This window comes from Choloepus didactylus, chromosome 8 (genome assembly GCF_015220235.1).
Source record: "Choloepus didactylus isolate mChoDid1 chromosome 8, mChoDid1.pri, whole genome shotgun sequence".
NCBI classification, from domain to species: Eukaryota; Metazoa; Chordata; class Mammalia; order Pilosa; family Megalonychidae; genus Choloepus; species Choloepus didactylus.
Window position 1 is genome coordinate 11672296 of NC_051314.1, and position 26221 is coordinate 11698516.

The 26221-nt window shown below is 39.2% G+C and overlaps 1 protein-coding gene across 1 annotated transcript; it reads left to right on the plus strand.

Moving 5' to 3' along the window:
• The first annotated feature begins 3330 nt into the window (after positions 1-3330).
• LOC119542538 (acidic repeat-containing protein-like) lies at positions 3331-4556 on the plus strand. The gene is given in 2 exon segments (XM_037847337.1): positions 3331-4054; positions 4056-4556. Coding segments are annotated over 2 exon segments (1113 nt in total). The 5' UTR covers positions 3331-3442.
• The last annotated feature ends 21665 nt before the right edge of the window (positions 4557-26221 follow it).

The following is a 26221-nucleotide window of genomic DNA, read 5'->3' on the forward strand; positions in this document are numbered from 1 at the left end:
TGGTACCGAGAGTGGGGTGCTTTTGCTGCTGAGTTCGCAAATACCAAACATGTTGGAACAGCTTTTTAAATGGATAAGGGGAAGTTTCTGGAAGAATTGTGTGGAGCTTGATAGAAAAGGCCAAAACTGCTTTAACGAGACTGCTTGTGGAAATATGGACTCTAAAGATACTTCTGATGAGGTCTTGAACAGAAATGATGAATGTGTTGTTGCAAACTGGAAGAAAGGCGAACCTTGTTTTAAAGTGGCAGAGAATTTGGCAAAATTGAGTCCTGGTGTCAGATGGAAGGAAGAATTTAAAAGTGACAAACTGAAATACTTAGCTGAGGAGATCTCCAGACTACCTGTGGAGGATATACCCTGGCTTCTCCTTGCAGCTTATAGTAAAATGCGAGTGGAGAGAGATAAACTTAGAACTGAACTCTTGGGTTCAAAGAAACCAGAAGTTGATGGCTTGGAAAATTACAGGCTTTCAGGGGGTGGAATCCCAGAAGCTACAGCCCAACATGAGGATGTAACCAAACATGGAACCCAGCCGCCATTTCAGTACAAGCCAAGATTGGAGATGGAATTATCCAGAAAGGATTTGTGGAAAGTCCTATTGTCTGATGGCTTTGACCCCTGCATGCTTCATGCAAAGCCAACAGAATTTTTGCGAGATCTTTATAGATGGAGCCATTGCCGGTCTGGACTGGAGGAGACAGACAAGGAACAAACTGAAGGAAAAATTTATTCAAAGGCAGAGCCACGGAGGTTGAGGTCTGGAGTCAAGAGGTCTCAGGCTGGGAGAGCGGAGCAGCCCACATGCATGGAAAGGGTGAGTTTGCCCTGGAGGTCGAGGGCGGGCTTTCTGCCTGGATGCTCTGGAAGAGTTTTGCCACCCGAGGTCCCAAAGAGGGTGGAGCACATTCCCAGGGAATTGGGGAGAGCCTGGCTGCCACCACACTGTTCTGAAGGGGTTGAGCGTGTGCCCCGGAGATGGAAGGGAATCCGGGTGCTGCCCCAATGTTTGAGGAGGGTGGGGCCGAGAAGGTGGTCTCCCCAATGTGTGGGTATGTTGGAGCACTCACCTAAGCGTTTGGAGAGGAAAGGGCTGCCGAAAAGGCCCTTAGGAAGGGTTAGACTCCCGCTCTCTCAAGCCCCAAAGATGCAACGTTGTTCTGTAAATGACTCTCAGACTTTGAAATCTAATGGAGTTTGTCCTGCAGGTTTTAGGAACTGTTTTGGTCCTGTTAACCCTGTTTTCCTCACTGTTTCTCCATATGGCAATGGAAATGTTCATCCTATGAATGTCCTTCCTTTGTATATTGGAAGCATATAACTTGTTCTAAGTCCACAGATCCAAAGCTAAAGGAGAATTGTGCCTTAGGACCCACCATGCCTGTAATTGATTTTGATGGGATTTTGTACTTAACTTTTGCTACTGAAATGGTTTAAGTTTTTGTGGTATTGTGATGAAATGAATGTATTTTGTATTTGGAAAGATAATGTCATTTTGGGGTCCAGGGGGTGGAATGTGCCAGTTTGAATGTATTGTGTCCCCCAAATGCCATTATCTTTGTGGTCTTGTGGGACAGACGTTCTGGTGCTGGTTAGATTTGCTTGGAATGTGCCCCACCCAGCTGTGGGTGGTGACTTTGGTGGGATACTCCCATGAAGGTGTGACCCCACCCATTCAGGGTGGGCCTTGATCAGTGGAGCCATATAAAACATGCTGACTCAAAGAGACTGAACGGAGTGCAGCTATGAGTGACGTTTTTAAGAGGAGCAAGCTTGCTAGAGAGGAACATCCCGGAAGAAAGCCGTTTTGAGGCCGGAGCTTTGGAGCAGACGCCAGCCACATGCCTTCCCAGCTAACAGAGGTTTTCCGGACGTTTTGCATTCCGCAGCATTAGCAAACTAGAACAGGGGTTTATTCAGTTACAAAGTTAACAGTCTTAAGGCCATAAAGTATGCAGGCTAGGCATCAATGATAGAGTACCATCACTGGAAAAAGGCTACTGGCATCTGGGAAACCTCTGTTAGCTGGGAAGGCACGTGACTGGCATCTGCTTGTTCCCAGGCTGCATTTCAAAATGGTGTTCTCCAAAATGTCAGCATCAGCTTTCAATGGCCATCTTCAAACTGTCTCTGTAAGCTGCAGAACACTGAGCTCCTTGTCTGAGCTTTTACAGGGCTCTGGTAAACCAATCAAGACCCATGCTGAATGGGTGGGGCAACACCTCCATGGAAATAATCTAATCAAAGTCATTACCCACAGTTGGGTGGGTCACAGCTCCATGGAAACAACATAATCCAAAGATTCCAATCTAGTCAACACTAATACATTTGCCCCCACAAGACTGCATTTAAGAACATGGCATTTTAGGGGACATAATACATCCAAACCAGCCCAGATGGTATGACGTGAAGCAAGGAATTGTTTTTAAGGTAGTATCAACAGAGCCTGTTTCTTATTAGAGGGTTTCTGGATGATTCTATCCTCAGGACCTCACTAATCAATAGCCACCACACATATTCCCAAAAAGTTCCAAATTCCAGCCTTAATTCATTGATTAATAGCAATATTTTCTGAGGTATAGAATAAAAGAGAAGTTTAGAAATAATAAAATTTTATTTGGGAATGACTGAATTTGAGGTCTGAGGGAGGGCAGAGGATGCTTTATTCCTTTGTTAGGGAATACAAACAATTATAATTTAGACTGAATGATATTGTGATTTCCTTGCTATTTTTTTAAGCAATGCACCATTTTCTTTGGGAAGTCAAAGCAGTTTTCAGTTTCCTTTTCCAGGAATTAAAAAAAAGAGTGTGAGACAGTTGCTCAGCCTCTCGCACACCTCTGACGTATAGTCGGAGGTGAGCGAAGAGTCAAAGGAGGGAAAGGAGGAGCAACAATCAGACTCCTCGAGCGACAGAAAGAGAGGTGGAAATGTCCAAAGGAAGAAAGGCTCACGGATTGCAGATCCAGGATGAGGACTGGTCCTGGAATGTAGCCAGTCTCCCAGCATCAAAGTGATGCTCATTGCAGCATGACTCCTCTGGGCTGGATTTTGGATCTCTGTAAGAAATGGCTAACAATGGATATCCAGTCACCTTCTCTCTGATTTGCTGAATGATTCTGAGCAGGAATATGCTTTGCTTCACCGCAGTTACATTTTTACTGTTGACTCAAGCGGTGATAAAGAATTTGAGGCCATTGTGGCCAGAAAGAAAGTGGAAAAGATGAGACAAGTTGGCTGCCTGGTGATTGATGACTCAGACCCTGATGAGGACTACTTATTTGCAGGAAAGAGACCTAAGATAATGGATATAAGAAGTGGAAATGAGGTTCTGGAAAAGTCATTTGATACTGAAGAGGAGGCTTCCACCCAGCAGCCTCCAGTACTTATTATTGATAGTGACTGAGAGGACCCAGTGGTGACAGAAGAGTCTTCATGTGATATGGGCCAAAATTCCTCAGTTGAAAAAGAGCAGGATGAATTTTCTGCCCCTAAAGGCAATTCTTCCAAAGATGTTGGTCAGCAGAATCTTGGTGAAAAAATCTGCCAACCGCCAGAGGAGCCTGAGGCTGCACTGATGCTTTTAGAAGAACATTTGCCACCTGTTGAAGAGCCTGAACCTGTGGTAGAACAACCAAAGAAAAGGAAAGCTAAGACCAAAAATATATCTGAGACACCTGCTGCTACAGGACGAAAGAGGCGTGCACCTTCAAAGGAGAAACCTAGCTCAGTAAAAACTGAAAATTGCAAGTCTGGACTGGATACAGCCTACTGGCCACCAGTTTACACTAAACCAAGGCAAATGCAATGGAAAAGAAGGAATGTACGTAAAGTACCTGGATGTTTCTTGCTTGGCCTGGAAAACTCCAAGCAGTATTCTGGAAAGAATTATAAGCACAATAAGGATGAACTGGTTCAAAGAATGTATAGCCTGTTTAACAGCTCCATCTTTGATAAAAAGCTGCCAGAGAAGATAGACATAAGCTGGAATAAAAAGATGCTTAGTACTGCTGGCTTTTGCACAACTTGCGAGATCCAGAACTCTCAAGAGAGAGCGCTATGCCAAGATTGAGATTTCTCTGAAAGTCTGTGACTCTGCAGACCGACTCCGGGACACGTTGATCCATGAAATATGCCATGCAGCTTCCTGGCTCCTTGATGGTGTCCGTGATTCCCATGGTGACGTGTGGAAGTATTATGCCCAAAAATCCAATATGGTGCACCCTGAGCTGCCCAGGGTGACCCGCTGCCATAACTATAAGATTAACTACAGAATTAATTATGAACATACTCAGTGCAAATCCAGGGTTGGCCGCTACACCAGATCATTGAACACCGATCGCTTTATCTGTGCTAGATGCAGGGGAACTCTGGTCATGTTGCCGCTAACTCGAAAAGATGGAACCCCCATTAAACCACATGTGAGACAATTTGCCAAATATGTGAGGGAGAATTATAATGCAGTTAAGCATGAGGTGGAAGGGATCAGCCATGGGGATGTGATGAAAAAGCTCAGTAAGGATTATGGTGCCAAAAAACAACAGCAAGATCCTTGAAGTTATCTGAGAATATGTTTGTACAGGCTGAGTCCCCTCCTACCAAAATTTATTAAAAAATCTTTTTCTCTGAAGTAACAAATATTAGAGTTCAAATACTTGTTTTAGCTTCATGTTGTTAATGATCATTGTTCTTAACTAAAGATTCTATTGCTAACCATTTTGTGGCCTTGACAGTATTCTGAGACCTTTTCCAATCCATCTTGGGTCTTACTTTGACTCCATAGTTTAGACGTGTAGAGCAAAATGCAAAAGAAAAGTGAGTTTTCGAGAGTGGCAGGTTGAGAGAATGAAAATAACGCTGGAAAGGGAACAAGTCTTAAAAGGCAGCACTTCAAAACCAAAACCAGGGCTGCTGTCAGATATAACCTGTTATACCTACCTAGAAATAAAAGACAAACATGTTTCACGAATTTAGTTGCTGTCGACATTGAATGAAGCCTTCCTGAGCCATGTAATTTGTTCACAAAATAAAATAAACTGTTTTCTGCATTTCAAAAAAAAAAAAAAAAAAAAAAAAAAGTGAGAAATCAAAAATCAAAAAAAAAAAAAAAGAATGACCTCAAATCAAAAACCTAACCTCACACCTAAAGAAACTAGAGACAGAAGAGCAAACTAAATCCAAAGTAGGTAGAAGGAATGAAATAGTAAAGATTAGAGCAGAGAGAAATGAAATAGACAACAGAAAAACAACTGAGAGCAACCAAAAAACCAAAAGTTGGTTTTTGGGAAAAAAAAAAATCAATAAAATTGGCAAACCTCTAGCCAGACTGACAAAGAAAAAGAGAGAGAAGATAAAAATAACTAAAATCAAGAACTAAAATGGGGACATTACTAATGACTTTACAGAAATAAAGAAGACTATAAGAGGATACTATGAACAATTACAAGCAAATTAGAAAACCTAGATGAAATGGACAAATTCCTAGAAACATAAAATTTACCTAATATGACACAAGAAGTAGAAAACATCAATAGGCCTGTAACAAGTGAAGAGACTGAATCAGTAATCAAAAACCTTCTAATAAAAGAAAACTCCAAGACTGGATGGCTTAACTGCCATCTTTAAGGAGATCTAACCCCAATCCTTCTAAAATGCTTCCAAAAAAATAGAAGAGGAGGGAATACTTCCTAACCCATTCTATGAGGCCAGCATTAACCTGAAACCAAAGGCAGATAAAGGCTGCAATGGAAAACAAAATTACAGACCAGTATCCCTTTTATACATAGATGCAAAAATCCTCAACAAAATACTGGCAAACCAAATCCATCAGTATACTTAAAGGATTATATATCATGACCAAGTGGGACTTATTCCAGGAATGCAAGGATAGTTCTACGTAAGAAAATCAAATAGGGTAATACACCTCATCAACAGAATGAAGAAAAACACACATGATCATCTCAATTAATGCAGAAAAGGCATTTGACAAAACCAAATATCCTTTCATGATAAAACACTCAGAAAACTAGGGGGAAAGGGAGCTTTCTCAACATGATAAAGGGTCTTTATGAAAAACCTGCAGCAAATATCATATTCATTGGTGAAAGACTGAGAGCTTTCTGCCTAAGATCAGGAATGAGACAAGTATGTATACTGTCACCACTGTTATTCAATATTATACTGTAATACACAGCAATAAAGCAAAAGGAAGAAATAAAAGGCATTCAGATTGGAAAGGAGAAAGTCAAATTATATCAATTCGCAAAAGACATGACCCTACATATAGAAAATCCCAAAGAATCCACAAGAAAGCTACTGGAACTAATCAGTGAATTCAGCAAAGTTGCAGAATACAAGATAAACACATAGAAGTCGACTGGGTTTCAATACACTGGTAATGAATAATCCAAAAGGAAATCAAGAAAATTATTCCATTTACAATAGCACCCAAAAGAATAAAATACCTAGGAATAAATTTAACCAAGGAGGTGAAAGAATTGTACAATGAAAACTACAAAACATTGCTGGAGGAAATTAAAGAAGACCTAAATAAATGGAAAGGCATCCTACGTTCATGGATTGGAAGGCTTAATATTGTTAAGCCCCACTGTTAAGAGGTCAATATTATCTAAAGTGATCTACAAATTCAATTCAATGGAAAAGATGATCCTCCAATTCATATGGTATTACAAGGCATCCCAAATAGCCAAAACAATCTTGAAAAAGAAAAACAAAGTTGGAGGATTCACACTTCCTGATTTCAAAACTTACTACAAAGCTGCAGTAATTAAAACAAATGTGGTACTGGCATAAGATAGATACATAAGCCAAAGAAATGGAATTAAGTGTCCAGAAATTAAATCCATACATCTACAGCCAGTTGATTTTTGAGAAGGGTGCCATTCCATTCAAATGGAGAAGAACAGTCTCATAAATGGTGCTTGGACAACTGAAAATCCATGTGCAAAAGAATGAATGCGGACCCCTACCTCTCACCATATAAAGAAGTTAATCCAAAATGGATCAATGACCTAAATATAAGAGCTAATACTATAAAACTCTTACAAGAAAACACAGGGAAATTTTTCAGGGCTTTGAAGTACAGGATCTTGTAGTTCAGAACCTGTTACAGATTTTGAGATTTTTACATCAAAAGCACAAGCAACAAAAGAAAAAAAATAGATAAAAATGGACTTCATCAAAATTAAAAACTTGTGCATCAAAAGACATTAGCAAGAGACGGAAGAACACAGTAGCATAGAGAGGAGTGGAAGTTAGTCAGTCCCCCCAGAGCAACTAATAAACAACCAGGAACAACTAGTAAATGATCTGGAATAACTGCTGGGGGACAACTATGACTGTCCACACATCGTGCACCAACCTGGATTGAGAGGAATGCCTGAGATCACAGCATGGAATCTGTGAGCAGAAAACTGCAGACCTGAACCAGGAGCTCCATCCCCCCACGGCAGCCCAAACTGCAAAGCCTCACTGTGATAGATAGCACCACTCTCTGAACAAGCAAATATACCTCAGCCTAGGTCCAACTGGGGTTTCAGTTGGCAAATGTGGGCTGCTCAATGCAAGCTACAAATCCCCAACAAGCAGACAGAGGCTTTTATTGACGACTGACCTTAAAGAGCCAAGGGACTCCTCTGTCACAGGAGGGGGAGCCCAGGGGACTGGGTGCTATCTCTGGCCAATGGGTGAAACTGGAAGCCATGGGTGGCCCTGAAAGGGGGCTTTCTGCCCTTTTTCTTTCTTTCAACTTGAGTGGCTCAGTGGAGAAAGCCTTAGCCATTTTCAGTTCACAGTGCTCTGACCCAGAAAAAGGTGGACATAGTAGAGTCAGAGAGACAAAGAACCTATTTAAATGCAGATGATAACCTCCTAGGGGGTGTATCTTCCCTAAGAGGAAGGAAGTGGTGCCCAGCTCTACTACCCGCCTTCCTTTCAGAAGCAGACCCCAGAGCCTGGGGGGAAAACAGCCAAAACAGAAACTAGGCAGGCCACAACTCCTTACAGCAGTCAAGAGATACAGGGTGACAGGCACCACCTGCTGGGCAGGTTAGGAAAAGCACAGCAGCTTGAGGCCTCATAGGTGTGTCAACCTCCAAAGACACACCCTCTGGGAAACTGGATACTGAATATTGCCCCCTTCTAGGACCTGAGCCCGTTCTGGTCTGGGAAAACAAGATTGAGATAACCAAGGAAACCAGATGTCTAGACAGCAGAAAACTACAACCTACACTAAGAAAAACAAAGTTATGGCCCAATCAAATTTAACAAACTTAAACTTCAACTGAGATACAGGAATTGAAACAACTAATGCCAAATCAAATCAAAAAGTTTAGGGAAGATACGGCAAAACAGATAAAACATATAATGAAAACGCTGGGCATACATAAGGTAGAAATTGAAAGTTCAAAACAACAACTAGCAGAATCTACGGAAATGAAAGGCACAACACAAGAGATGAAAGACACAAGAGAGACATACAACAGCAGATCTCAAGAGGCAGAAGAAAACACTCAGGAACTGGAGAACAAGGCACCTGAAATCCTACACACAAAAGAACAGACAGGGAAAAGATTGGAAAAAATATGAGCAATGTCTCAGGGAACTGAATTACAACATGAAACTCATGAATGTACATGTCGTGGGTGTCCCAGAAGGAGAAGAGAAGGGAAAAGGGGCAGAAGAAATAACAGAGGAAATAATCAATGAAAATTTCCCATCTCTTATGAAAGCCATAAAATTACAGGTCCAAGAAGTGCAGCGTACCCAAAACAGAAGAGATCTGAATAGGCCTATGCCAAGACACTTAATGATCAGATTATCAAACATCAAAGATAAAGAGAGAATCCTGAAAGCAGCAAGACAAAAGCAATCCATCACATACAAAGGAACCTTGATAAGACTATGTGCAGATTTCTCAGCAGAAACCAGGGAGTCAAGAAGAAAATGGTGTGATATATTTAAGATACTGAAAGAGAAAAATCACCAACCAAGAGTCCTATATCTTGCAAAACTGTCCTTCAAATATGAGGGAGAGTTTAAAATATTCTCTGACAAACAATGACAAGAGTTTGTGAACAGATACCTGCACTACAGGAAATACTAAAGGGAGCACTACAGACAGACAGGGAAAGACAGGAGTAAGAGGTTTGGAACACAATTTTGGGGGGTGGTAGCACAGCAATTTATAAGTACACTGAACAAAGATGACTGTATGGCTGAAATAGGAAGGTTAGGAGCATGTGGGACACTGGAAGGAAAGAGGAAAGATAAAGACTGGGACTGTATAACTCAGTGAAACCTAGAGTGCTCAACAAATGTGATAAAATGTACAAATATGTTTTTTCATGAGCGAGAACAAATGAATGTCAACCTTGCAAGATGTTAAAAATAGGGTGGTATTGGGGGAAAAATACAATCAATGCAAACTAGAGACTATAATTAACAGAGACATTGTATTATGCTTCCTTTAATGTAACAAAGGCAATATACCAAAGCTAAATGCATATAAGAGGGGGACATAAGAGAAGGGTATGGCACTGCTGGCATTGGTGATTTTGTCTGACTCTTTATTCTACTTTAGTTTAATGCTATCTTTCTTTTTTTTGCTTCCTAGCTGTCATTTTTTTCTCTTTCTTTTTTCTTTTCTTTTGTTTCTCTACCTTCTTTGACTCTTCCTCCTTCTTTGCGGGAGAAATGGAGATGTCCTTATACAGATAGTGGTGATATGGTGAATACATAAATATGTGACTATATAGGGAACCATTGCTTGTTTACTTAGGACGGAATGTATGGTAGGTGAACAAAACTATCTTTAAAAAAACGGGTTTATGACGAAACCTTGAGGGCACTATATTGAGTGAAATAAGTCAGACACATAAGGACAAATATTGCAGGGTCTCAATGATATGAACTAATTATAATATGTAAACAAGAAATATAAGTTACCAGGATATAGAACAAGGATAAAGAATGGGGAGTGGTTGTTTATTATGAGCAGAATGTTCAACTAGGTTGAACTTAAATGTATGGAAATGGACAGAGATGACAGTAGCATGTTGTGAGAATAACTAACAGTGCTGAATGGTACATGAACATGGTGGAAAGGGGAAGCTCAGAGTCACGTATGTCACCAAAAGGAAAGTTGGAGGTTAAAAGATGGGAATGTATAAAACAGTGAATCTTGTGGTGGACAATGTCTGTGATTAACTTCACAAATATTAGAAATCTCTTTCATGAAGCAGAAAAAATGTATGACACTATAACTAGAAGTTAATAATAGAGGGGACATATAGGGAAAAAATATATACCTACTGCAAACTATATACTACAGTTAGTAGTATTTTAACATTCTTTCATCAACAGTAACAAATGTACTATACCAATACTATGAATCAACAATGGATGGGAGGTAGTTAGGGGTATGGGAGGATTTGAGTTTCCTTTTTTTTGTCTGTATTTCTTTTCTTCAGTAATGAAAATGTTCTAAAAATTGAAAAAAAAAATTAATTGTGGTAATGGATGCACAGCTGTATGAGGGTACCGGGGGCAACTGACTGTACACTTTGGATCTTTGGATAATTGTATGGTACATGAACAATCTCAATAAATAAAAAAATTTTTAAAAAATAATAATGGAGGGGGGTGGTTAAGGGTATGGGAGAATTTGAGTTTCCTTTTTTTATCTTTCTTTTCTGGAGTAATGAACATGTTCCAAAAATTGAAAAAAAATTAATTGTGGTGATGGATGCTGTGCCAGTTTGAATGTATTGTGTCCCCCAAATGCCATTATCTTTGTAGTTTTGTGGGGCAGAAGTTTTGGTGCTGGTTAGATTTGCTTGGAATGTGTCCCACCCAGCTGTGGGTGATAATTCTGATGAGATGTTCCCATGGAGGTATGGCCCCGCCCATTCCGGGTGGGCCTTGATCGGTGGAGCTATATAAATGAGCTGACTCAGGGGGAGGAAACTGAGTGCAGCTGGGAGTGATGTTTTGAAGAGGAGCAAGCTTGCTAGAGAGGAATGTCCTGGGAGAAAGCCGTTTTGAGGCCGGAGCTTTGGAGCAGATGCCAGCTGCCTTTCTAGCTAACAGAGGTTTTCCAGATGCCGTTGGCCATCCTCCGGTGAAGGTACCCGATTGCTGAGGTGTTACCTTGGACGCTTTGTGGCCTTAAGACTGTAACTGTGTAGCGAAATAAACCCCCGTTTTATAAAAGCCTATCCATCTCTGGTGTTTTGCATTCTGCAGCATTAGCAAACTAGAACAGATGCACAGCTGAATATGGTACTGGGGGCAAATGACTGTACACTTTGAATCTTTGGATAATTGTATGGTGTGTGAAGAATCTCAATTAAAAAAAAAACATCAGCAAGAAAATTAAAAGACAACATACATAATGGAGAAAATATTTGCAAATCATATATCTGACAAGGATTTAATATCCAGAATATATAAAGAACTCCTACAACTCAACACAAAAAAACAACTCAATTTAAAAATGGGCCAAGGATTTCGATATACATTTTTCCAAAGAAGACATTCAAATGGCCAATAAGCACATGAAAAAATGCTCTACATCATTAGCCATTACAGAAATGCAAATCAAAGCTACAATGAGATACCATTAGAATGGCTAATGGTAAAAAATTAATGATAAATGTTGGCAAGGATGCAGAGAAATAGGAATCCTATACATTGTTGGTGGGAATGTAAAATGGTGCAGCCACAGTGGAAAGAGTTTGCCAGTTCCTCAGAAAGTTAAAACATAAAATTACAATATGACCTAGCATTTCCACTCCTATGTATATACTCGAAATGAACTGAAAGCAGGTACTCGGACAGATATTTGTACACCAATGTTCACTGAAGCATTATTCACAATAGCCAAAAGGTGGAAACAACGTAAGTGTCATCAACAGATGAACTGCTAAACAAAATGTGGTACATATACACAAAAGAATTATTATTCAGCCACAATGGAATGTTATTCGGCCATAAAAAGAAATGTAGTGCTGGTACACACAATATGGATAAAGTTTGAATACATCATGTCGAGTGAAACAAGCCAGATGCAAAAGGACAATTTATTGTGTAATTTCTCTTATATGAAATACTTACAGTAAATTCATAGAGACAGAAAGCAGAATAGTAGTTACTGGGGGTGGAGTAGGAGGAATGGGAAGTTATTGTTAAATGTATATGAGTTCTGAATTAGAAGGAGGTTGGGCAAGATGGTGGCATAGAAAGGAGTGGAAGCTAAGTAGTCCCCCTGGAACAACTACAAAAAAAACAGAAACAACTAGTAAATAATCCAGAATAACTGCGGGGGGACAAACGAGACCATCCACTCATCATACACCAACCTGAATTGGGAGGAATCCCCAAGAACACAGCATAAAATCTGTAAGTAAAACCTGCGGATCCAAGTCGCAAGACCCCCTCCCCCATAGCCCGAGCTGCAAAGCCTCCTGGTGCCAGAGAGAAGCTCTCTCCCAGCAAGCAAATATAGCTCAGCTGAGCTCCAACTCGGGTTTTAAGTAGCGAGTGTGAACTGCTCACTACAGGTACACATCCCCAAAAAACAGACAGAGGCTTTGGGTGACGACTGACCTTGGAGAGCCGCAGGGTCGCCTTGGACTGGGTCTGAAGGGGACTATCTGTTTCTTTTTTGGCTCAGTGGAGAAAGCCCCAGTCATTTTCAGTTTCCAGGGCTTTGACTCATAGAAGGGTGGAGACAGCACAAGCAGAGAGAGAGACCACGGAAATGCTAATGACCTCCACCTGGGGGGTCTGTCTCCTCTAGGAGGAAAGGGGTGGGGCCCTTTCCATTCCGAACCAGACCCCAGAGCCTGGGGGAACACAGCCATACCTCGTCACACCAGTCAAGAATTATAGGCACAGGCATCACCTGCTGGACAGAAAAGCACAGTGACCTGAGGCATCAAAGGGTGGAGCAATTTTCTAAGACACACCCTCAGGGAAACCAGATACTGAATATTTCTTCCCTCTGGGACCTGAGCCTGTTCTGGTCCGGGAAAACATGATTTGGATAACCAAGGAAACCATGCCTAGACAATAGAAAATTACAACCTACACTAAGAAAAACAAAGTTATGGCCCAGTCAAAGGAACAAACATACACTTCAACTGAGATACAGGAATTTAAACAACTAATGCTAAATCAATTCAAAAAATTTAGAGAAGATATTGCAAAAGAGATAGAGACTGTAAAGGAAACACTGGGCATATATACAGCAGAAATCAAAAGTTCAAAAAAACAACTAGTAGAATCTGTGGAAATGAAAGGCACAACACAAGAGATGAAAGATACAATGGAAACATACAACAGCAGATCTCAAGAGGCAGAAGAAAACACTCAGGAACTGGAGAACAAAACACCTGAAAGCCTACATGCAAAGGAGCAGATAGAGAAAAGAATGAAAAAATATGAGCAACATATCCAGGAACTCAAGGATGAAACAAAGTACAATAATGTATGTATCATTGGTGTCCCAGAAGGAGAAGAGAAGGGGAAAGGGGCAGAAGCAATAATAGAGGAAATAATTAATGAAAATTTCCCATCTCTTATGAAAGACATAAATTACAGATTCAAGAAGCGCAGCGTACTCCAAACAGAAGAGATATGAATAGGCCTACGCCAAGACACTTAATAATCAGATTATCAAATGTCAAAGACAAAGAATCCTGAAAGCAGCAAGAGAAAAGCGATCCATTACATACAAAGGAAGCTGAATAACACTATGTGCGGATCTCTCAGCAGAAACCATGGAGGCAAGAAGGAAGTGGTGTGATATATTCAAGATACTGAAAGAGAAAAACCACCAACCAAGAATCCTATATCCAGCAAAGCTGTCCTTCAAATATGAGGGAGAGCTCAAAATATTTTCTGACAAACAGACAATGAGAGACTTTGTGAACAAGACACCCACCCTACAGGAAATACTAAAAGGAGCACTACAGAGTGATACAGGACAGGAGTGCGTGGTTTGGAACACAATTTTGGGAGATGGTAGCACAACAATGTAAGTACACTGAACAAAGATAACTATGAATATGGTTGAGAGAGGAAGGTGGAGAGCATGTGAGACACCACAAGAAAGGAGGAAAGATAAAGACTGGGACTGTGTAACTTGGTGAAATCTAGAGTATTCAACAATTGTGATAAAATGTACAAATATGTTCTTTTACGAGGGAGAACAAGCAAATGTCAACCTTGCAAGGTGTTAAAAACGGGGAGGCATTGGGGGAGGGATGCAATCAGCATAAACTAGAGACTGTAACTAATAGAATCATTGTATTATGCTTCCTTTAATGTAACAAAGGTGATATACCAAGGTAAATGCAGATAAGAGGGGGGGATAGGGGAGGCATGTTAGACACTTGACATTGGTGGTATTGTCTGATTCTTTATTCTACTTTGATTTAAGGTTATTTTTCCTTTTGCTGCTTCCTAGCTGTCATTTTTTTTTCCTCTTTTGCCTCTCTACCTTCTTTGACTCTCCCTCCTGCCTTGTGGAAGAAATGTAGATGCCCTTATATAGATAGTGGTGAAGGTGGTGAACACATAAATGTATCACCATGCAGAGAACCATCGATTATTTACTTGGGATGGAATGTATGGTGAGTGAACAAAACCATATAAAAAAAAAATGGGTTGATGACAAAACCTCAAGGGTAATATACTGAGTGAAATAAGCCAGACACATAAGGACAATTATTGCAGGGTCTCACTGATAGGAACTAATTATAATATGTAAACTCATAGACATGAAATATAAGGTACCAAGATATAGGACGAGGCTTAAGAATGGGGAGTGGTTGCTTAGTATGAGCAGAATGTTCAATTAGGATGAACTTAAATGTTTAGAAATGAACAGGGGTGTTGGTAGCAAGATGTGAGAATAACTAACAGCACCGAATGGTGTGTGAATGAGGTGGAAAGGGGAAGCTCAGAGTCATATATGTCACCAGAAGGAAAGCTGGAGGTCAAAAGATGGGAATGTATAAAACTGAATCCTATGGTGGGCAATGTCCATGATCAACTGTACAAATACTAGAAATCGCTTCCAGGAACCAGAACAAATGTATGACAATACAATTAGAAGTTAATAATAGAGGGGCATATGGGGAAGAAATATATACCTATTGCAAACTATATACTACAGTTAGTAGTATTTCAACATTTTTTCATAAACAGTAACACATGTACTATACCAACACTACAAGTCAACAATTGAGGGGGGTTGGTTAGGGATAGGGGAGGATTAGAATTTCCTTTTCTTTCTTTCTTTTTTCATCTTTCACTTTATTTCTTGTCTGGAGTAATGAAAAGTTTCTAAAAATTGAACAAAAATTAAGTGTGGTGACGGATGCACAACTGTATGAGGATACCCAGGGGCAAGTGATTGTACACTTCAGATCCTTGGATAATTGTATGGTATCTGAACAATCTCAATAAAAATGAAAAAAACAAACAGAAAAAAAAAAAACAAAAAAATGTATATGAGTTCTGATTTAGGATGATACAAATATTCTGGAAATAGTGATGAAAGTTACACAATACAGTCAAAGTACCTAATGTCACAGAATTGTTTACTTGAAGTGGTCAAAATGATTTTATATTATGTATATTCTAACATAATTTTAAAAACTATTTTTACACTTAAAAATTTTTTAATAAAGATGATGTGGGTTTACAGACCATTCATGCATAAAATACTGGATTCCCATCCACCACCCACCACCTACACCTTGCATTGGTGTGGAATACTTTTTGTAATTGTACTAACTTTTTTAAAACAGTGGTTAACTTTTTACAATTGATGAAAAATTACTAAAATAGTACTACTAACTATCGTTCTAGTTTATATTAGCTATATTTTCCCATATACCACCCTATTATTGACTCCTTGTATTAGTTTCATACATTTGATACAATTCATGAAAGAACATTCTTATACTTGTACTATTAACTATACTCCATCAAGACATTAACAAGTTTTGTGTCCATTAGTAAATTCATTTCTACATTCCATTGACAGAACAACAATAAATCTTCCTCAAATTCTCTTTTGAACCTATATTAATATCTTACTTTTTCTCTAAAAACTAAGGAGTTTAATAAGATTTTTGACAAGTTAATTTTATATTTGCCTAAGTCCTGCTTTTCACTTTTTGAAAATTATATGTTAGCTAACAGGAACTCTGTACCAATTAAGCATTAACTCTTCATTCACTACTCCCGTCCTCACCCCCAAAACCTATATTCTAATTTCTGAGTGTATGAATTTGCTTATTCTAATTATTTCACATGAGTGAGATCATGCTATATTTGTCCTTGAGTATCTGATTTTAGTCATGCAATAGGATGTCTTCAAGGTCCAACCATTTGTAGCATGCATCAGAACTTCCTTCCATTGTGTACGTATACCATGCTTTCCTTATCCATTCTTCTGCTGATGGACACTTGGGCTGCTTCTACCTCTTGGCAATTGTGAATAACAAGTATCTGTTTGAGTCCCTGTTTTCCATTTTTAGGGGTATATACCTAGAAGTGGGTTGCTGGGTCACATGGTAATTCTATATTTAAGTTTCTGAAGAACTGCCACACTTTTTCACAGCACTGTGCCATTTTACATTGCCACAATGTATAAGGATTCCTGTATCTCCACATCCTTGCCAAAACTTATTATTTTCCATTTTTTTAATAGTATCCATACTAATGGTAAAGAATTATACCTCATTGTGTTTTTCATTTGTGTTTCCCTAATGGGTAAAGATGTTGAGCAACCTTTCATGTGCTTATTGACTATTTGTATATATTTGGAGAAATGTCTATTTAATTCCTGTGCCTATTTTTAAATTGGGTTGTCTTTTTGTTGTTGTTTGTGGGAGTTCATTATATATTCTGGATATTAATCGCTTATTAGACATGAGGTTTACAAATATATCCTCCCATTCTATAGGTGGCCCCTTGATGTACAAAATTATAAATTTTGATTTAGTCATATTTATCTATTTTTCCTTTTGCTGCCCGTGCTTTTGGTGTAAAGTCTAAGAAAACACCACATAATACAAGGTCCTAAAGATGTTTCCCTATGTTTTCTTCCAGGAATTTTATAGTTTTGGTTTTTATATATAGGTCTTTGACCTATTTTGTATATGGTGTGAGGTAAGCACCCATTTTCATTCTTTTACATATGAATATCCATTTTTCCCAGCACCAATTGTGGAAGAGACTATTCTTTTCCCATTGAAAGGATGTGACACCCTTGTCAAAAATCAATTACCATAAGGATTGTGGAAAGATGGCAGAGTAGGAAGCTCCAGGAATCAATATCTCCACCAAAACAAATATAAAACAGGCAAATATCATTCAGACAACTATTTTGAAACTCCAGAATCTAGTAGAACACTGTGTGACATCATTCTGGATGAGTTGAACATGACCTCCCAATAGCCAGAAGAGAGAATCACTCATGTTTTTCTTCACCCTTAGCTGCACTGATGAAACATGTTTGTAATCACCTCCCAAAACCAGAAAACTTTCTGCAGTTGATGGAAATAATTAACTGCAAAATTCCTCTGCATCTTCTCCTGGTTCCAAGCTCACAAGCAATGGCTTTTAACTTCAACACTCTTAACAGGAACATTTTGCTCAGGACTTTTTGCAACTTCAGCAGCTAGAGATAATATCCTTGGGTCTGTAGCAGTTGGCTTCATTTCTACTATCACCCTATTGCCCAGAGCACCAGCTCCAGCCTCAGCCTTGATCCTTAGGGAATCACGTCTCCCTGGCCGTGCTGCTACTGCGTCCTCGCTTTGCGTTCCTCCACCAAAAGTGCCTGTTCCAGCTACACGCCTTACCCAAGAAGCACATGTGGCTACGCCTAAAAACAAATTTTTAAAAGGAGATATTAAGATATTCCCAGAAAAACAAAAACTGAGAAGGTTTTGTTGCTAGTAGACTAGCCCTACATGAAATGCTAAAATAAGTCTTTCAGGCTGAAATAAAAGAATACTAGACAGTAACTCAAATCCACACAAATAAAGAACATAAATAAGTGTACCTATATAGCTAAATATAAAAGTAGATATTAATGTATTTTTGGTTTGTAACTCCTCTTTTTTTCCTATCTGATTTAAAAGATAACTGCATAATGCAGTATTATAAATCTAAGTTGATGGGCATGCAATGTCTAAAGATGTAATTTGTGCAATAACAGCATAAAGGGTGGGGATGGAGCTATTTTTAAGTTTTTATATACTATTGAAACTAAGTTGGTATTAATTTCAACTAGAACAGTATAAATGATGATTTTAATTATAATCACCAGGGCAACCACTAAGAAAATAACTACACAATACATAGTAAAAGAAATCTCAAGATAATTAAAATGGTATACAGGGAAATATCTATTTAACACAAAAGAAGGCTGTAATGGAGGAACTGAAGAACAAAAAAGATGTAAGACATATAGAAAACAACAGCAAAATGCAAGTAAATTCTACCTTACCAGTAATTATATCAAATATAATTGGAGAGTTTAATTCTGTAATTCTGACAGAAATTGACAAAATGGGTAAAAATAAATATCATCCAACTATATGCTGTCTACAAGATACTTTATATCAAAAGAAACAAATAGACTGAAACTGAAAAGAAGGAAAAAGATATCCCATGTCAACTAATAAAAAGAGAAGTGGAGTGGCTACACTATCATCAGGCAAAATAGATTTTAAGCCAAAAACTGTTACAAGAGAAAAATAAGATATTATATAATGATGAAAGTGCCAATATATCAGGAATATATCATTGTAAAAGTATACAATCCTAACGGAGCCTAAAATACATGAAGCAAAAACTGACAGAACTGAAGAAATAGATGATTCAACAATTACAGTTGGAGTCTTCAGTACTCCACTTTGAATAATGCATAGAACTAGACAAAAATCAGCATAAATATAGGAGACTTGAACAACAACATTATATACCAACTAGACCTAATAGACACAGAGAGGCATCTATAGAACACTTTGCCCAACAACAGCAGAATACACAAACTTTTCAAGTGTATACGGAACATTAGCCATAGACCACATATTAGGCCTCAAAACAAGTCTCAAAAAAATTTTTTATGATTTAAATCATACAAAGAATCTTTTTGACCACAATGGAATGAAATTAGAAATCAATAAATGAAGAAATATGGAAAATTCACAAATACATGAAAATTAAACAACATACTCTTCATCACCCTGTGGGTCAAAGAAGAAATGACAGAGGAAATTTGAAAACAATTTGAGGTGAATGAAAACAAAACACAACATACCAAAATGCACAGGATGCAGCAAAAGCAGTGCTTAGAAGGTAAGTCATAGCTGTAAATGCCTACATTAAGAAGAAGAATGTTGAGTAAATAAACTAACGTTCCACCTTAAGGAACTAGAAAAATAAGAGCAAATTAAACACAAAGCAAGCAGAAGGAAGGAAATAATAAAGATTAGAGTGGAGATAAGTTAGAGAATAGAATCGACTAAAACAAAAGTTGGTTCATTGAAAAGATCAACAAAATTGACAAACCTTTAGCTTGACGGACCAAGAGAAAATGAGGTAAGATGCAAATTAGTAAAAAAAAAATTACAACCAATTTACAGAAATAAAAAGATTATAAAATAATAGTATAAACAACTATATGCCAACAAATTAGATAACCAAGATGAAATGGAAAATTCCTAGAAAAACACAAACTACCAAATTGATTCAAGAAGGAATAGCAAATCTGAATAGACCTATAGCAAGTAAAAAGATTGAATCAATAACCAAAATATTTCCAACAAAGAAAAGCCCAGGACAAAATGGTTCTTCACTGGTGAATTCTAACAAATGTCTAAAGAAGAATTAACATCAATCCTGCTCAAACTCTTTCAGAAAGCAGAAGAGGAGAGAACACTTCCTAACACATTCTATGAAGCCAGTATCACCCTGATAACAAAGCCAGATAAATATATAAGAAAACTACCAAGCAGTATCACTTAAGAATATAGATGAAAAAATCCTCAAAGAAATAATAGCCAAACAAACCCAGTGGCACATTAAGAAGATTATAAAACATGCCAAATGAGATCTATCCCAGGAATGCAAGGGCATGCAACACATCAAAGTCCATCAATGTAATAGAATGATGGACAATAATCCCATGATCATATCAATTGACACATAAAAAGCACCTAACAAAATCCAATATCCTTTCATGATAAAAACACACAACAAACTAGGAATAGGAGGGAATTTCTTCAACCTGTTAAAGGTCATCTATGAAAAGTCCACAGCTAACATCATACTTAATGCTGAAAGCCTGAAATCTTTCCCCCTTAGATCAGGAACAAGACAAGGATGCCCACTTTCACCACTGCTATTCAACATTGTATTGGAAGTTCTAGCCAAAGAAAAGCCATCCAAATTGGAAAGGAAGAAGTAAAACCATCTCTTCACAGATGACACGATCTAAAATATAGAAAATCCTAAGTAATCCACACACATACACACAACACACACACAAACTATGAGAACTAACAAGCAAGTTCAGCAGAGTTACAAGAACAAGATCAACATACAAAAATACATTGTATTTCTGTATACTAGCAGTGAACAATCCATAAGTAAAATCAAGAAAACAATTCCATTTATAATAGCATTAAAAAGAATAAAATACTTAAGAATAAATTTAACCAAGGAAATACAAAATTTGTACAATAAAAATTATAAAACACTGTTCAAAAATATTAAGGAAGAGCTAAATATTTATTTATTTATTTATTTATTTATTCTGCCACTTGTGCTTTGGTATGAAATCTAAGAAACCGTTGCCTTACACAAGGTACTGAACATGCTTCCCCACATTTTCTTCTAGGAGTTTGATAGTTCTGGCCCCTTTATTTAGGTCTTTGATCCATTTGACTTGATTTTTTATAAGGTCTGAGGTGGGGGGGGGGGTCCTCCTTTTTTTTTTTTTTTTTTTTGCAAGTGAAGATCCAGTTTTACCAGCACCATTTGCTGAAGAAACTATTATTTTCCAATTTAGTGGTTTTGCCCCCTTGTCAAAAATCAGTTGACCATAAATGTAAAGGTTGATTTCTGAGCTCTCAATTCAATTCCATTGGCCTTTATCTTTGTCCTTGTGCCAGTACCATGCTGTTTTGATTACTGTGGCTTTGTAACAAGATTTAAGATCAGGAAGTATGAGTCCTCCAACTTCACTATTCTTTTTCAGGATAGCTTTGGCTATGAGGGCACTCTTACCCTTCCATATAAATTTGATGATTGGATTTTCCATTTCTGCAAAGAATATTGGAATTCTGATTGAGATTGCATTGAATCTATAAATGCCTTTGAGAAGGACTGACATTTTAACAATAGTCTTCTGATATGTGAACATGGAATTTCCTTCCATCTATTCAGGCTTTCTTTAGCAATGTTTTGTAGATTTCTGTGTATCTTTACATCTTTGATTAGATTTAATCCTAGATATTTGATTCTTTTAGTTGCTATTGTAAATGGAATTCTTTTCTTGATTTCTTCTTCCAATCATTAATTGCTTGTATATAGAAACACTACTGATTTGGGGGTGTTGATCTTGTGCCCCCCCCCCACTTCAATGAATTCATTTATTAGCTCTTGTAACTTTGTTTAGGATTTTTCAGGATTTTCTGTATATAGGATCACGTCATCTACAAATAGGGAACTTTTTCCTTCTTCCTTTCCAATTGGGGTGCCTTTTATTTCTTTTTCTTGCCTATGCCAGTTTCAAACTGTTATGGACCCCAGAAGAGCCATGATCTTTAAATACAATCTTGTTGGGTAGAACCTTTGATTAAATTCTTTACATGGAGAAGTGACCCTGCTCATTCTGGGTGGGTCTTAATTAGTTCACTGGAGTCCTTTAAAGACAGTTCACCCAGAGAATAAAGAGGACAAAACGCCACAAGAGAAGCTGAGAGAGATGTTTTGGAGAGAAGTTAAGATACATAATCCAGAGTTTGCCCCCAGGAGAAGCTAAGAGCTGACACTGACACTGACACTTGGAGATGCTTGGAGATGCAGACAGAAAGACATTAAGAGAAGCTACGCTGTGAGATGAAGCCCAGAGTTTGCCCAGGAGAAGCTAAGAGAGGACTCTCAGATGCTTCCAGAGAAACGCCCTGGGAGAAAGAAGCAAGGATGCACAGGAGCTGAGAGGAGTGAAGACAGAAGCTCAGAGACATTTTGGAGAAAGATATTTTGAAACACAACCCAGGAGTAACAGACAAGCAGACACCAGCCATGTGACTTCCCAGCCAACACAGGTGTTCTGGATGCCATTGGCATTCCTTCAATGAAGGTATTCTCTTGCTGATGCCTTAATTTGGACAGTTTTATGGCCTTAGAACTCTAAATTTGTAACCTTTTAAATCCCCTTTATAAAAGCCAATCCATTTCTGGTATTTTGCGTAACGGCAGCATTAGCAAACCAGAACATTGCCTAACTGCTCTGGCAAGAACCACCAGTACAATGTTGAATAACAGTGGTAACAGTGGGCTTCCTTGTCTTGTTCCTGATCTTAGAGGGAAAGCTTTCAGTCTTTCACCATTAAATAGGAAGTTAACTGTGGGTTTTTCGTATATGCCTTTTTCCTTGTTGAGGAAGTTTCTTTCTATTCCTAGTGTTCTAAGAATTTTTATCAAGAAGGGGTGCTGTATTTTGTCAAATGCCTTCTCTGCATCAATTGAGATGATCATGTGGTGTTTTCCTTCATTTCGTTAATGTGGTAATATTACATTTATTTGTTTTCTTATGTTGAACCACCCTTGCATAAATCCCACTTGATCATGGTGTGCAATTCTTTCAGTGTGCTGTTGGGGATCGATCTGCTAGTCTTTTTTTGAGGAGTTTTGCAACTACATCCATAAGAGATATTTGGTCTGTAATTTTCTTTTCCTGTGGTATCTTTTTCTGGCTTTGGTATGAGGGTAATGCTGGCCTTGTAGAATGAATTAGGGAATGTTCCCTTCTCCTTCAATTTTCTGAAAGAGTTTGAGCAGAACCGAGTTAAGTCTTCTTGGAATGCTTGGTAAAATTCCCCTGTAAATCCATCTGGTCCTGGGCTTTTCTTTGGTGGAGGTTTTTGATGATGTTTGTTGAGATCATCTATTTCTTTGTGTATCAGTGTAGGTATTTTGTGTGTTTCTAAGAATTTACCCATTTCATCTAGGTTATCTGATTTACTGGCATACAGTTGTTCATAATATCCTTTTATAAACCTCTTTATTTCAGCATGGTCTGTAGTAATGTACCCCTTTTCATTTCTGATTTTTGTTATTTGTATCTTTTTTCTTCATCAGTCTATCTAAACGATTGTCAATTTTATCGATGTCTTCAAAGAGCCAATTTTTTGGTTTTGTTTGTTGGTCTCTATTTCACTTATCTCTGATCTAACCTTTGTTATTTCCTTCCTTCTGCTTGCTTTGGGTTTAGTTTCCTCTTCTCCTTCTAGTTCTTCCAGTTTTGAGGCTAGATCTCAAAACCTTCTTCTTTTATAATGTAAGCATTTAGAGTTATAAATCTGCCTCTCAGCACTGCCTTTGCTACATCCCATAAGTTTTTGTATACTGTATTTTCGTGTTCATTTGCCTCAAGATATTTCCTAATTGTCCTTTTGATTTTCTCTTTAACCCATTGGTTGTTTAAGAGTAACAACTGACTTTTTTTTTCAACATAGATAGATATGCTGATCCTGAAATTCACATGGAATTGCAAGGAGCCTGGACAGCCAAAATAATCTTGGAAGAAGAAAAAAAAAGACAGAGGACTCACACTTCTTGATTTCAAAACTTACTACAAAGCTACAGTAATCAATATTCATCTATAGTTAACTAATTTTTGACAAGGGTTCCAAGACTACTCAAAGGAAAAAAAAGCAGTCTTTTTAACAATGGGTAGTTTAACAATTGGGTATTCAAATGCAAAATAATCAATTTCAACCACTACCTCACACCATCAACAAAAATTAACTCAAAAGGGGTCAAAGACCTAAATGTAAGAGCTAAAACTATAAAACTCTTAGAAGGAAACATGACTTAATGACTTTGGTTAGGTAAGAGTTTCTTAAATATGACACTGAAAGCACAAGCAACCAAAGAAAAAACATATAAATTGGATTTCATCAAAATTAAACTTTTGTGCATCAAATGACACCATAAAGAATATGAAAAGATAATCTACAGAATGGGAGAAAATATTTTCAAATTATATATCGGAAAAGGGTCTAGTATCCAGAATACATAAAAATCTCTTGGAACTCAACCAGAAGACAAACAATCCAATTCAAAAATGTTCAAAGGACTTGAAAAGACAAATTCTCCAAAGACAATATTCAAATGGCAAATAAGCATAAGAACAGACACTCAACATCATTAGCTGTTATAGAAATGCATATTAAAACTACAATGAGATACTGCTTCACACTCAATAGAATGGCTATAATAATAAAAAAATAGAAAAGTGTCAGTGAGGATGTGGAGAAATAGGAACCATCATACATTGTTGAGAAGAATGTAAAATGGTTGTAACCGCTATGAGTAACAGTTTGGCAGTTCCTCAGAAAATTAAACATAGAATTACTATATGACCCAGAAATTCCACTCCTAGGTATATACCCAAAAGAATTAAAAGCAGGGACTTGGACAGATATTTGTACACCAAAGTTCATCACAGAATTATTCACAATAGCCAAAAACAGAAACAACCTAAATGTCCATCAAATGGTGAATGGATAAACAAAATATGGTATAGCCATACAATGGAATAGTATTCAGCCATAAAAGGAATGAAGTATTGTTACAAGTTAAAACATGAACGAACTTTGAAAACAATTATGCTGAGTAAAATAAGCCAGATACAAAAGGTCATCTATCACTCACTTACTGAACATTTGTCCATTGCTTGCTTCCCTTTGTACTGAGAATAAAATCCAGGCTCCTCACGTGGGCTCTGGAGAATCTCCCCATCCTCCAGCCACATGGCGCTTCTTGAACTTCGTAAACATTTGCACTCATGGTTTCCAGTGCTGGAGTCACCCTACTGTCAGCTCCAATCATGCCTTGATCCTTCTCATTATTTGGGACACAAATGGGAAGGGGGGGCTGGAAAAGGGGAGCAGGGTAGAGTCGAGGGTCCTCCTGGCTGAGGTGAACGAAGGGGCGCCGCGAACCCGGCAGGCACGCCCGGAGGGGGCGCAGGTCTTCCCAGGCGTCGCCCTGGGGCCCCGGTGTTCTCAGTGAAGTCGGACGCTGCTTTTGAGGTCCCAAGGGCGGGGAGAGGCGGAGGTGGAGCTCGGCGCCCTCCAGTTCGGGGACTTTACACAACGACAAGCACGCCATCTCTCCACCTGGTTCCTAAGAGCCGGAGAAGAGGCGCGCCCAGAACCCCGCGGCGCCATCACGACGAACGCCACGCGCTCCCAAAGACAGCCACACGGCGCCTCCTCAGCACCCGCCAGTCCGACTTTCTTCTGAGGAGAACCACACGCGCCCCTCAATACACCCGCTAAAACGCGCGCGTTTAGCCCCTAGCACCTCAAGGAGGCGCGCGCTCCCCGCCTCCGCCCCGTCTCCACACCCGGAGGCCACGCGCACCCCCGCCCTTCACATACAAGAAGCTGAAAACCCGCTTAGCCGCGCGCGATCCCAAACGTCGCGGGGGCGGAGCTAGAGGGGCGCTTGCAAACAGGCGGGAAAGTCCCTGATTCGCTAAGCGCTTGCGAGCCACCGAGGTCTACCCCATTCGTCTCCTCCCTCTGGCAGGAATCCCGGGTTCCCTTCAGGCACCTTTCCCCGTGAGGGATGACGGCCCCATGGCGGCTGGCGGTGTGGTTCTGATTCACCGCCATCTTGCTCCCGGCCCGCGCTGGCCGCCCCTCGGAGGGGAAGGGCCGGGGCCTGAGCCGAGCCGTGGGGCGCGGCTCCGAGGGGGTAGGCGGAGATTATGGCGCAAGGGCCGAGAGCGAGTGAACAAAGCGACTGGTCAGGTGAGGGGGAGCGGTCAGAGGACGGGGCGGGGCCAGGGCTGAGACACGCCCCCGAAGGCGAGGGGCGGGCCCGGGAGTTGACTCCGCCCCCGGGGCGCCGAGGGGGCTTCGTGATGCCC